General features: G+C 37.2%; 1 protein-coding gene across 1 annotated transcript in view; it reads left to right on the top strand.

Moving 5' to 3' along the window:
• The window catches only part of ITPR1 (inositol 1,4,5-trisphosphate receptor type 1), a 264,200-nt gene that overhangs the window by 126,193 nt on the left and 123,173 nt on the right, over nucleotides 1-14,834 (top strand). The window contains exons 17-23 of the mRNA XM_032210776.1: nucleotides 3,679-3,798; nucleotides 4,545-4,739; nucleotides 6,630-6,881; nucleotides 7,807-7,948; nucleotides 9,897-10,050; nucleotides 12,273-12,460; nucleotides 14,075-14,210. Coding sequence (XP_032066667.1) covers nucleotides 3,679-3,798; nucleotides 4,545-4,739; nucleotides 6,630-6,881; nucleotides 7,807-7,948; nucleotides 9,897-10,050; nucleotides 12,273-12,460; nucleotides 14,075-14,210 — 1,187 coding nt within the window. The remainder of the gene's footprint in view (nucleotides 1-3,678; nucleotides 3,799-4,544; nucleotides 4,740-6,629; nucleotides 6,882-7,806; nucleotides 7,949-9,896; nucleotides 10,051-12,272; nucleotides 12,461-14,074; nucleotides 14,211-14,834) is intronic.

Here is a 14,834-nt window from a genome sequence, read left to right as displayed (position 1 = left end):
CCAATTACATGGTTTCTGGCTCAAATATCTGACCAGTTTACATGCAATATTGGCCAGGCAACTGAATGAAATTTTACAAAAGGGCCAAATTGATGAATGGTTGACAACTGGAAAAACATACTTGATTCAGAAAGATCCAACTAAAGGAACAACACCTGAAAACTATAGACCAATAACATGCTTGCCAACAACCTTCAAATTACTCACAGGCATTATTGCAGATAACATGATGGATTATTTGGAAACAAACAACATCTTGCCAGTAGAGCAAAAAGGCAACAAAAGAAGGAGCAGGGGCACAAAAGATCAGCTTCTAATTGATAAAATGATATTAGAAAATTGTAAGAACAGAAAAACGAACTTGAATATGGTCTGGATTGATTACAAAAAGGCATTTGACTCACTGCCACATAGTTGGATCATAAAATGCTTAGAAACAACTGGCATTAGCAAAAATATTAGATCCTTTACTGAAAAGGCAATGAAACAATGGAGAACTGAGTTGGCAGTAGGGAATGAGAGCTACGGAATGGTTAATATCAAGCGAGGAATTTTCCAGGGTGATTCACTTTCACCTCTTCTCTTCATCATCGCAATGATCCCACTATCAGTAATCTTAAAAAAAATGAAATTAGGCTACCAAACAGCCAAAAAAGCTGAAAAAATTTCGCATTTACTATATATGGATGATTTGAAACTCTATGGAAAGTCAGAAATAGAAATCCAATCATTGACAAATACAGTCCGAGTATTCAGCACCGATATTTCAATGCAGTTTGGCATGGAAAAATGCGCCACTGTATCCATAAAAAGGGGAAAAATCACTGCATCTGAGGGAATTGAAATGCCCAATGGCCAACTAATTAAATGCAAAGAAAATGAAGCCTACAAATACTTAGGCATTCTGCAGTTGGATAACATCAAGCATGGAGAAGTAAAAACTATTGTCAGACGAGAGTACACCAACAGAGTTAGGAAAATTTTGAAATCTAAATTGAATGGTGGAAATACAATCAAGGCCATAAATACCTGGGCAATACCAGTTATAAGATACACAGCTGGCATAGTTAACTGGACACAAGCTGATTTGGACCTTTTGGACCGAAAAACCAGGAAACTAATGACAATGCACTACAGTTTACATCCACGTGGTGATACTGATAGACTATATCTGCCCCGAAAATCAGGTGGCAGAGGATTATTACAAGTGAAGCAAACAGTTGAAGAGGAAAAACATGCACTGGCTGATTATTTAAAAGAAAGTCAAGAACATCTATTAATCGAAGTAAAGAACAAAAATCTACTGAAGGCCCAACAGACAAAACAAGAATACAGAAAAGATGTGATAAAATCAAGAATGGAGAGTTGGCAGAACAAAGCACTGCATGGTCAATTTCTGGAAAAAATAAAAGATAAAGTGGACAGTGAACAAACTTGGTTATGGTTAAAAACAGGTACATTAAAGAAAGAAACAGAGTCACTAATCCTGGCTGCGCAAGAACAAGCTATCCGCACAAATGCCATTAAGGCCAAAATAGAAAAATCCTCTGATGATGCCAAATGCAGACTTTGCAAAGAAGCTGATGAAACTGTTGATCACATACTCAGCTGCTGTAAAAAAATCGCCCAGACTGATTATAAATTGCGGCACAATTCAGTAGCACAAATGATCCATTGGAATTTGTGCAAAAATTATAATATTAAAACAGCAACAAACTGGTGGGAACATCAGCCTGAAAAAGTCACCGAAAATCAGATGGTCAAGATCTTGTGGGATTTCCGTATACAAACCGACAAAATACTGGCGCATAATACACCAGACATCACACTGGTTGAGAAAAATAAGGTCACAATCATAGACATCGCAATACCAGGTGATAGCAGGGTCGCCGAGAAGGAACATGAAAAAATCGCAAGATACCAGGACTTAAAAATCGAAATTCAACGACTATGGCACAAACCAGCAGTGGTAATTCCAGTGGTAATTGGCACACTGGGTGCTATTCCAAAAGCACTGGAATTACATTTAAAACAGTTAAAAATTGACAAAATCACCATCAGTCAAATGCAAAAAGCCGCACTGCTTGGATCTGCACGCATATTACGAAAATACGTTACGACGTCCTAGGCCCCTGGGTGGGGCCCGACTAGTAACCAATGCCAAATCCGGCGAAACAACTGGCCGCTGTGATACAATTGTATAATAATAATAATAATAATAATAATAATAATAATAATAATAATAATAATACAGTCAATTCAAAAATCAAAAATTCAAAAATCGAAATTCAAAATTCAAAAATCGAAATTCAACGACTATGGCACAAACCAGCAGTGGTAATTCCAGTGGTAATTGGCACACTGGGTGCTATTCCAAAAGCACTGGAATTACATTTAAAACAGTTAAAAATTGACAAAATCACCATCAGTCAAATGCAAAAAGCCGCACTGCTTGGATCTGCACGCATATTAAGAAAATACGTTACGACATCCTAGGCCCCTGGGTGGGGCCCGACTAGTAACCAATGCCAAATCCGGCGAAACAACTGGCCGCTGTGATACAATTGTATAATACAGTCGATCACTTGATCAGTGGGTGCAGCAAAATTTCACAAACTGACTACCTACAACTCCATAACCGTGTTGCTAAGATTATTCACTGGAAATTGTGCCAAAAGTTTGGATTTGAGTACAGCAAAAGCCACTGGGACCATGAGGTTGAGAAGGTTTTAGAGAATGAGAAAGTCAAGATCTTGTGGGACTTCAGAATCCAGACTGACAGGCACTTGGCCTACAACACACCTGACATAACAATAGTTGAAAAGAAAAAAGTATGGTTCATTGACATTGCAATGGCGCAGTGGTTAAATGCAGCACTGCAGGCTACTTCAGCTGACTGCAGTTCGGCTGTTCAAATCTCACCGGCTCAGGGTTGACTCAGCCTTCCATCCTTCCGAGGTGGGTAAAAATAAGGACCCGGATTGTTGGGGGCAATATGCTGACTCTGTAACCACATTAACAACAACAATAATAATAATATTAATGGAGTAATGAACACTTTAATAATGTCTCAGATATTCATATGGCTAATAGCAATTTGGAGTTTATATGTTTGCTATTTATTTATGATTTATTCTGCTGCTGTACTGTGATATCTCTTCTAATCGCTGGATTTCTAATAATTCCCAAGATGTTGAACTGTTATCCAAATACCTGTTCTTTGTCCTCAACCCCTGTGGTTTCACATTTTAATACAGATTCTTTTTTTTAAGCTCTATTCTACCTTACACTGTTATGGATTAGTATAGTTTATTAAAATGGAATCTGCTGCTATTTGAAAATGGATCTCTCTTGATTCTGTGAGAGTCTTAGCAATATTTAAATTTTTAAAGATTTTTTAAAGGAAATGTTAGATCAGGGATATCAAACTCAAGGCCCACGGGCCTGATCTGACGATGGGGTGCTTAGATGTGGCCCACTGGGCTACGCTGGAAACAGTGAAGAACCGGCCCATGATGCCTCTGTGCGGTCCTCCTGAGCTCCATTTTTGGCTGCTAATTATGTACTATGAAGCCACAAATATATTTCTGCAAATCTTTACATGTTGTTTATAATATATTTTAGTGGCATCTTGAATACTGTGCCTATTTTATAGACTTTGTTCTTTTCTCTGAATAGATTCTTGGACTATCTTTCTGATCTTTGTGTGTCTATGAACAAATCTATTCCGGTCACTCAGGAGCTGATTTGTAAAGCTGTATTAAATCCAGCAAATGCTGACATACTTATTGAGACTAAGTAAGTTTACACATTTTTAAATATATTTGTTCATTTTAGAAAGAAGACAACTGTAGCAAAGATGGCAAATAAATTTACTACCAATTTGGGAGAAATGCAAACAAAAATGTAGAAATTAGTTATTGCAATAGAATGGGTGCTTTCTGAATTCCCTAAAGTTTATAAGTCTAGAACTAGACAATATCTGATGAAATAGATTTTAAAACAATAAGAGCCATCACTGTAAAATGCATGATTTGTTGCTATAGGTAGTTCTCAACATATGATTATATTTGGGACCATAATTTCCCTTGTTAAGCAAGGCACTTGTTGAATGAGTCATGCCTGATAGTTTTTTTGCCAGGGTGGTTAAGAGAATCACTGCTCTTGTTAAATGAATCATGTAGTTGCTAAGTGAACCTGGTTTTCCCTTTTGACTTTGCTTATCAAAAGCTGGCTGGGGAGGTTTCATATGGGCATACTAAGACTCTGGATTGCTGCAACCATCAGCTGGTTGTCAGGTGACTGAATTTTGATCACATGACTGGGGATGCTGCAGTGGTTGTAAGTGCAAGGATTGGCTGTAAAGCACTTTTTTCAGTACTGTTGTAACTTCTGACAGTCATTAAATGAATGGTGGTAAGTTGAGGACTACCTTGAAAGGATGTGATGTTACCTCAGGTTTGGAAATCTAATGGAAATCCACTCATGCATCCCTGAAGGTAGAAATGCAAGTTACTGTTCTTCATTTTTGCCCAATTCTTCAGGCTGGTCCTGTCTCGTTTTGAGTTTGAGGAGTTATCATCTGGAGAGAACTCACTAGAAGTTGGTGAGGACGAAGAAGAAGTCTGGTTATTCTGGCGAGACAGCAGCAAAGAGGTCCGCAGTAAGAGTATCAGAGAGTTGGCACAAGATGCCAAAGAAGGACAGAAGGAAGACCGGGATGTCCTCAGCTACTACAGGTTAACATGACAAGTAATCCTTAGCTTTGGCAGCATTACCTGAAATGTGTACACTAGAGCTGTTTGTAACTTTATTTAAATGGCCTATTCTTATGACTTGAACTCTAATATTCATAGTTAATTTTAAATGGTAGCTATCAAAACATTTTCAATTTGGAATTATTTAGCTATAGTCCCAAAGGTGCTTTATCAAGAGGCAACATTGGGACAATCATGACCTGGATGACTGAGAATCTCTATAGATACACTATATTGCCAAAAGTATTCGCTCACCTGCCTTTACTCGCATATGAACTTACAGTATTTAACCTGTGATTATGTCTTCCCGACTGAATCGCTGTTAGTATTTTTCCCCCTTTGGAATCATTGTTGAGTCACTGACACTGCATTAGTGCCCATAATGTGGCTAGATATTTCCTTAGTCTACTCCATGCTTCATTAATTTTTATTATCCTACAGATGCATATCAGTTATAATGTGACTTCCCCAAATTAATTTTTTCATTATTCTTTGTGCTAATTATAGTTAGTCTGGATTTTTTCAGACTGATTTTCATTTATCTGTTCTGTATTAATATGAGTATTGGGTAGAGAATTTGTAACAACATCCATTAGACATCAGTCAGCAGAGATCTGGAGCAGGCGGCATGTCCATATGGGAATGCATGGGGCAGACAGAGGTTGAGGGGAGCAGGTAGTCCTGCAAGTAGCTCGGTTCAATAGTATCTAAAGCTTTAAAGGCAATAACCAGGAAACTTGAATTGCACCTGAACATCTATTGGGAGCCAATATAAGTTCATATGCGAATAAAGGCAGTGAGCGAATACCCTGTTTCCCCGAAAATAAGACAGTGACTACTTTTGGAAATATAGTGTATTTGGATATAGGAAAAAACTTGGTACAATAACAATTTCATAGAGGTCCGATAACAGATTCATAGAGTCATTCTGCTTCATGCAGTGACCATGTAGTCAGTGTGGTTTTATACGGCAGCTTCTGAATTACAAACAGCAGAAAGGATTGGGAAAACCAGCTATCACAGTGAAAATTCTTTTTTTCCCTAAAATATAGATCTATTATTTTGTTCTTTATAGGCTGTTGTTATTTACCTTTTAGAGGTAAATATACCATTGATCAATCTCATGCACTTTTCAAAAATATTTGGCTATGTAGTAGTGTTATTCAAAACATTCTGTAAGTAGGTTGGACTCCAAGGCTGTGTTTATATAATGTAATATACACAAAAAAAGGCTAATTTAGTCAGAACTTGCCATCATTATAGCCTTATTTGAATACTTCACTTTTAAGTTTGATGATTTCCATGTCCTGTAAGCATGGAATGTATACCTGTTTGAAACTGGATGTTGGACACTAACAATTTATATATTGTACATGATCCAGTTTACACATATGCACAATGACAGCTGCTCCATTTTCCAGGTTCATGGCAGAGTTAAATTAAATAGGGAATGAGGTCTTGAAACATGAATATTTGTTAACTAAATTTACTGTGTAAGTTATCCTCTATTTTTAAAATCTGACTAATTTATACATAAAATTTATTTTCCACTCTTCACATATGCATATTATCATGTGTTAAGTGTACCTTCTCTGTAGCAGTGCCTGTCCTTTAGAATGTGGTTTCACACACACCCCTCCACCAAGATACAGATGTTCTCCCACTCTGCTGTCATTGTACCCCAAGCCTTTGGCAATGGAGAGTGAGACCTCTTGTTCATTACAACTGATCTTTTATCTGCTTGGCATCTTTTATTTTTTCATTAATGTTATTATTATAATTTCTTTAATGCAAACTGGCATGGTGATGATGACGATTTTTCAGTCTCTGAGGTAAAATGATGCTTTCCTAATTTTTCTTCTGTTTTACAAGGTACCAGCTGAATCTTTTTGCTCGGATGTGCCTTGATCGCCAGTACTTAGCTATAAATGAAATATCTGGCCAGTTGGATGTAGACCTTATTCTTCGCTGCATGTCAGATGAGAATTTGCCTTACGACTTGAGAGCTTCATTTTGTCGGCTGATGTTGCACATGCATGTTGACCGAGATCCGCAAGAACAAGTGACGCCAGTGAAATATGCTCGACTATGGTCAGAGATACCATCTGAAATAGCAATTGATGAGTGAGTATTTGTGATCAAATGATTCTCTAAATCAAGGGTATCAAACTCAATTTCACTGAGGGCCGCATCAGGGTTGTGTTTGATCTCGAGGAGCGGGGGTGGGTTTGGCCAGGGTGGAAATGACCAGTTCAGCATCACTCATGTCAGGGGCACCTGTGGTGGCCCGAGCGCTCTGCCAGCAAAAATGGGCCCTAACCCTGTTCTAAATGAAGCATGGTGACCTTAAATCTTTGGGAGTCTTCTTACTCTTAAAGAATTATCTTGTAGGAGAATTGCTATGTTAGCTCATTGTTGTGGGGAAAAAATCAGAAAGAGCCTAATATCTTTTCCAGCTCACAAAATTTAATGCCTTCTAATAAAATTGGTTAGTTGAAAAAAAGTGCCTACTATATTTCTTCTGGTAAGAATTTCCAGTATTACTTGTCACATTCTATGCAAATTATAAAATTGTACAAAATATTCTATAAATATTTTGGACTCCAAGGCTGTGTTTGCCTAATGTAATGAACACACACAGACACAAAAAACGAATTGAGTGAGAACCTACAATTGTACAAATTACAAAATTTATGTTGCCCATGTAAGGCATTTTCTAAGTGAATTTTGCTTCATTTTACAACCTTTCTTGCTATAGCTGTTAAGTGAATCACTGCAGGTGTTATGTTAGGAACACAGTTGACCATGCATTGGTCATAAGTGTGAAAAATGGTCATAAGTCACTTTTTCAATGCCTTGTCACTTTGAATGGTCACTAAATGAACTCTTGTAAGTCAGACTGCCTATATTTTCATAAAGTTTTTAGTGATCTAAATCAAGTAATAAATTTACATATTTTTGTACATTTTTTTTCAAAAGGAAAAAAGGAGACAGGATTTTTTTTAAATGGACACACTTTTTGTATTCTTGTTTTTGGATTGTTGTTTAGCTATGACAGCAGTGGAACTTCCAAAGACGAAATCAAGGAGAGGTTTGCACAAACGATGGAGTTTGTGGAGGAATATTTAAGAGATGTTGTTTGCCAAAGATTCCCATTTTCTGATAAAGAAAAAAATAAACTCACCTTCGAGGTAAATATTTTATGTATCAAGCTGAGCTGCAAGACCAAATGTTGATGATGCTAACCATAGGTGACTCAGTGATCAGATCACGCACACAAAATTTAATTTCTCAAGCCTGCCGGTTGATTTATTCATAAATAAGTTGCCTAGCATTGCCCAGCAAAAAATAAAAAAAATAAAAACTCAGATTCCAAAATCTGTTAAAAAGATGAGGGACAAAGTGAATGCCCCAACACTGGAAGTTATTAAGAAGATGTTGGATAACCATTTGTCTGAAGTGGTGTAGGGTTTCCTGCCTAAGCAGGAGGTTGGACTAGAAGATCTCCAAGGTCCCTTCCAACTCTGTTTCTATTATTCTATTCTGTTCTATTCTATTTTATTTTATTCTATTCTATTAAGAGAAAGATTTCTCTAATAAATTCTGCACAGTTGAAAAGATAATATCAATAGTTAAATCCAGCTTCAAATATTTTCCAGCAACTTATTCTATTTGCGTAGTTTTATACTTTTTTATCTCCATAAGAAAGGCTGAGCGACATCACCCTGCCAACAAAAGTGCATATAGTCAAGGCTATGATTTTCCCAGTTGCAATGTATGGCTGTACAAATTGGACCATAAGAAAGGCTGAGCGCCAAAGAATTGAGGCCTTTGACCTATGGTGCTGGAAAAGACTCCTGCGAGTCCCTTGGACTGTAAGGCGATCAAACCGGTCAGCCCTAGAGAAGATCAATCCTAACTGCTCTTAGGAGGCCAGAGCCTGAAGATGAAACTCACATACTTTGGCCACATAATCAGAAGGAAGGACTCACTGGAGAAAAGCCTAATGCTGGGAAAGATTGAGCGCAAAAGAAGAAGGGAACGAGAGAGAATGAGGTGGCTGGATGAAGTCACTGAAGCAGTAGGCATGAGCTTAAATGAACTCCAAATGATGGTAGAGGACAGAAAGGCCTGGAGGAACGTTGTCCATGGGATCATGATTGGACACGACTTCGCAACTAATAACAACAACAACATCCCCAGTAGGCTGCCTTGAATAGGAAGTTTGCTAGCAAATTAAAGCAATAACTATGCAATAGAAACAGCAGGGAAATACAACAGGGCACACATCTCAGTATGCTAATAGCAGTATCTTAAAATACCTGAGAGAACAAGGAAGTTTTCATGTGGCACTGAAAAGCCATGACGGCTTCTCTGAAATACTTTTTGGCAAATATGTGAGGCTGCCAGAGAAATGACAATCTTTTTTTACTCCCATCTGCCTCATATAAAAGACCTAGAAAATTTGTCCTCTGCTTTAAATGCTGTAGATTTTCCAAAATCATAGATGGAAGTTTTTACCCACTAGAAAGTGTTTTTGTCATTAAAAATCCCCAATATCTAATCAATATGAAAGAAAAATAATAATAATTAAATGGCTGACAGATGTAATGATATGTTAAAATGAAATTGTTATTTTGCTATTCTTTGTGTTGTATTGTATTTATTACGTACATAATGACAAAAAATAGACAACCCCCTCAACATCAGAGAACCGAAATTATCTGAAATAAAAAAAATCAGCTCTGAAAAATTAGAAGTATAAAATTGCGGGGGAGGGGAACATAGGTCCTAATTATTCAGTAGTAGAGCACTGGTATGCATTTTAGAATTAGGATATTTAGAAACTTACCATTTTGCATATAAATATTATTTCTACATTTATTTATTTGTCAGATTTAAAAACTGCCCATCTCCCTTACAAAGAGATTATGGGTGGTGTGTAATAAAACATTAAAAGCATAAAAATAGTATATAAACGATGCAAGAAATTTTAAAAAATTAATTAAAAGGACAGAGAAGACCTTCGGGGCTAACTTTGGAATTTTAGATAATTTTATGAATTTTAAAAAGAATATTGACTTTGTAAAAGAAAAAAAAATCCAGTTCAATTGATTATCTTTTCTTTTTTAAAAATAGGTGGTGAACTTAGCCCGAAATCTGATATATTTTGGCTTCTATAATTTTTGTGATCTTCTAAGACTAACAAAAATTCTCTTAGCTATTCTGGACTGTGTTCATGTTGCAACTATTTTCCCGATTACAAAGGCAACAAAAGGGGAAGAAAGTAAAGGTAAGAATGGCAAGGAAAAGTGGAGGAGATGTTGAGAGACATTTAACTCATCTGTTGTGGTCCTTTGGCTGCCAGCAGAGCTGCCAGCGGAGTTAGAGGGGGAGAGGGAGGGGAAGGGAGAGCCTGGGCCAGCTTCGGAGCCTTTGAAAGGCTCAGATAAAGAAACAGCATCAGAGGCAGAGCTGGGGCCGTCAGTCCTTCCCCAGGTGGAGAGGCAGCTGTCTTCGGGGCCTGAGCTGAGTGAAGGAGAAGAACAGCTGGGGCCCATCCCAGATGCTCCTGTGAGAGGAAAAGAGAGGAGAGCAAAGGAAAGCAGTAAGCCGGCTCTCAGGGAGAGGGAGACACAGATAATAGTCAGCCCTCTCTGGCTGGGAAATAAATAAGAAGGGTTTTGGAGTGGCCGGTTGTTGCAGACAGCTGTTCATTTCTAGTATACAGCAAACAATTCAGATTTCTTGGATAAACCCAGGTTTGTTGGAATTAATTGCACTTGTTTTTTTTTGTTTATCCATGTGAATAAAAGACTGTTACTGCCCTGTTATAAAAAAGGGTTGTTTTACTCACGAGTAAACATCTTATCACTACTTGCAAAGTCTGGGTCAAATAATGTCAGTACTGAGATTTAATAGCTGCCAGCTGATGTAAGGTTGTAAGCTATAAACTGTAAGCTGATTCAATGAGGATGATTCAGCAATACATGTATAACTTATGCAATACATGTATAAGTTTAAGACTCTGGTGAGGTCCATACAGGTCTTTTACCATCTTGAGATATCTATAGGTTTGCTATTAGAGGGCATCTCTCTCTCTCATCGTGTATCTCATTTTTCTCCTTGTGTCCGTAATTGAGTGGTAAGGGATTTATCTACCATGTGTATGTCTGTACATATGTGTTGACCCCCTCCTCCGTCCAGTAACGAAAGCCGAGCTTAATTAGATTGTCCTTTAATAACAAGACTAGAATCTCGGTGGCTGAAAGCCAAGCAAACAAACAGATAAGGACCTTGGCAGCAAGTCCGACAAACCTTGGCAGCAATTCAGACAAACCTTGGCAGCAGTCCAGCCTGCCAAGTTAGTTACATTCTCTTTAGTCAATGTGTTGACTTCTGCAAGAAGGGCGTGTCACAAGCAGTCTTTTTTATAGTCTGGAGAGAAGCCTAATGACCATCAGCTGAGTGCAATTACCTCCTGTAATTGTGTAATTGCTCCTGACGCTGAGTAGCTCTTCGATGGTGTGCATCCAGGAACAACTCTCTGATGACTTCTGGATCACTCTCCCTTGTCTCCTCCCCACTGGTCCAAGGCTCAGGCGCCACCTGGTGGCCAACCAGTCTCTGCGCCCTGCTCAGAGTCGGAACCCTGTCCAGGGTCCTCCACATCCTCCAGAGCCGACTCATAGGGCCCCTCGCTGTCGGAGTCTGGTGGCAGCTCCAACGGCTCCTGCTGGGCCACAACACATATGTATATATAAACCACTATTAATTATCTAAAGGCTCTATGTGCTGTGTGCTGTGTCTTGCTCCTGGGTTTATCTCATACAAATAGTCACGCTGCCAAAACTCTGATGGCAATGTCTTTTTTCTCAGGCCAGCATTACATTGCTGTCCATAATCATTTCACACTAAGAATCAGGATAGTATTTCCCTCAAATACATTCCAATGTAGAGATTAGAGTCTTATTTATAACATTTATAATTTTTGCTTGATATTATTAAAAATGTAAGTTTGTTGAGCTTACATGAAATCTTGCACTTACAATCCTGAGAGTTCGAAGTTATGCATTAAAGTAAGATCCCAACCATCTTCCTTGAATGGTAATCTGTGAGAGTATCTTGCAAAATGCCAGTATAGAAAATTTGTGCCACTTGATTTCATATAAAAAATTAATTGCTCTGCTTTTTGGCATTCCATGGACCCTTCTGAATTTTAATAGATGCTTTGTAGTTTCAGTTTCTTATTTATAATGATTCTACTAAGTTATTCAGGTTGGCCAAAAATATGATTTTTAGCATCTGTCTCAGCTTTTTGTGCATAATAAGTAGATAATACTAGATATGGCATAGTTATACTTAAAATCTATAGAACAGTCTACGTTCTACAACAGTGAGATGAGATTTCTCTTGATTAAGAATTATGCAACTCTAGTTCTGCAGTAAGGCATGAGAGCCAGTTTGGTCTAGTGTTTTAAAATATTTGTCTGAGGTATTTATCTGTTTCTGAAGGGAGCAATGTGATGAGATCTATCCATGGTGTTGGAGAGCTCATGACCCAAGTAGTACTCAGAGGTGGTGGCTTCTTGCCTATGACACCCTTGGCCGCTGTCCCGGAAGGTAATGTGAAGCAAGTTGAACCCGAGAAAGAGGACATCCTGGTAATGGATACCAAACTGAAAATAATTGAAATCCTCCAGGTATAGATGACATTTTGCTGATGTCAATTCATTCTTATATGATTTTTATTCCACACAATTACGATTGGAAGTAAACAAATGTTTTTTCTCCCAATTATATTAACTGTTAATGAATCTTTTGCAGTAAATCATTGAATAAGGAGAAGGAAAATATGATAGAAAAATGAGGCGCAGAGCAATTCAGTAGAAATATTTAGGAAGCTGGCATGCTTCACTAACAGTAGTTCAAAGTCTTAAGTATTTTTCAGAACCTTTTTTAAGCCTTGTGAAATTTGTCTACTGTTCAATTCTGAAGACATTCCAACACCATCCAAGTCAACATATATAAAGTTACAGCACATCCTTCTGTATAACTCAGTTCTTTCTTTGAGATATGCATTTTTGAAAGAATCTTGAGAAAATTTAGGAAGCTGAGGATTTTCATGCCTGTTATAAATATGTAAGCCTCTCAGAATCACCTTATAGGGGAGATGATGGCATAAAAATTGGATGGATGGATGGATGGATGGATGGATGGATGGATGGATGATAAAGCTTGAAGTATTCTTGATCATGGAGAAATGTTCATGCAGAAGTGATTAGACATAAAGATTTATTTTCTGGTATCTCTAGTTAGAAAGATCAAGTATCTTAATTTGTTAAAAAGATTTGTACCATTTTTGTGATGTTTCTTACAAATATTGATCATCTGTAAATTTGGAATCATTTATATCCAACACTGATGTTAATGTAAGATTTTATTTATTTACTTTTTTTTATTACATTTATGTCGCCCACCTCACTGTTAAGTGACTTTGGGTGGCTTAAATGCATCCAGTCGAAATTGTATGGTTGCATGTATGGTCAAAATATGTTTAATAGAGTATAGTGCTATTCAACAGTTTTAGAAAATCCTTTTTTTTTACAATACTGTACAATGAACATTTTAAAAAACTGATTACCAATAGTATTGTTTTTCCAGGCTTTACTTAGAATTCTCAAACTGTTTATTTCAATTCTAATATAAATCTGATGTAAGCTTCTGTCAGGCGTGAAGAATTAGGACCAACTAGTTAAGTTGCAGCATAGAAGATTTATTCAAGCCTATGCACAAGAATCTCATCAACTAAAATTCAACATTAAATTGGTGCCAGATAAGGCTCAACAAAATTCAGGAGGAATTGTACTTGGAGCCCTTGTGGGAATGTAACAGCTCTAAGCTGATGATGCATTTAACTCTGCGCCTTAGTTATGTCTGCTCTGCTCCTACTGCTCCTTCTCAACCTTAAAAAGAAGGCAACCTTCAGTCCAACAGATTTACAGGTTTTTTTAAATTATCTTTAGAGGTCTCAGAACTGCAGGAAGCTTTGCATCTGTTATTCTCTTCTCAAATCACTATTGATTCAAATGACATTTCTTCATACTTCAGTTGATTTTAAGTATAGAACTTAATAGACTTCAAATAATTTGTTGTTGTTTCTGTTTATATCATGTTTCTGGGTAAGCTGATACTTTAAATGTGTCAAACCTAAGATCCATCAAATGTTTAAGCTCATTTGTCTCTTGGAATACAACCAGGATAACATTGTATAATTAATATTGTTTTCATTTTTGTTCAAACATTGGAACCACCAGTTTATTCTGAATGTGAGATTGGATTACCGAATCTCATGCCTTCTGTGTATATTTAAACGAGAATTTGATGAAAGCAATGCACAGACATCTGAGTCACCTTCAGGGAGTAATAATCAAGAAATGCCAAATGTACCAGGTCAGTAATTTGCATATTTTTGTATTATAGAGTATGAGCAAACGTTTTTTAGCTGGGGAACTCGCTGATGATGGATCCCTTCCAATGAGATTATTATTATTATTTATTAGTTTTGTATGCCGCCCACTCTCGGAAGACTCCGGGCGGCTTACAATAAAATGAGATCCCCTCACTCATCAAAAGAGGCAGTACAGAAAGCATTGGCCCATATTTTTTTAAGATTTATGTGATAGTTTTAAGGCTATTGGTGGTACATTTTGTGTCACAACAGCTTAAATACACCCATTTTCATGTTGCTGTTTTGTATTAACATTGGAAATACATTTTGGTAGCATCCAACTTTTTCCCACTAACTTTTTTATGACAGGCGGGAATATTTTTATTTTGTCTTGCACAAGTTTAGCACATTCTTTTCCAATCTAACACGGCCAAAATGTCCTGTAATACTGATTTTAGTCAGTATAAATAGCAATACATTGTAGGCTATTTCTTCTGGCAATGACTAACTAGAGCAACTCAGAATAAACTAAAGCAACATCCATTCCACTTTCTAAGCAAAGTTGAAGTTATGGCAATTTGCTACCATATTGTATATTGCAATAGATGCAAGTGTGGGTTAAATTA

This window comes from Thamnophis elegans, chromosome 2 (assembly GCF_009769535.1).
Source record: "Thamnophis elegans isolate rThaEle1 chromosome 2, rThaEle1.pri, whole genome shotgun sequence".
In the NCBI taxonomy this organism is placed as follows: domain Eukaryota; kingdom Metazoa; phylum Chordata; class Lepidosauria; order Squamata; family Colubridae; genus Thamnophis; species Thamnophis elegans.
This window is presented reverse-complemented; position numbering and strand designations above follow the sequence as displayed.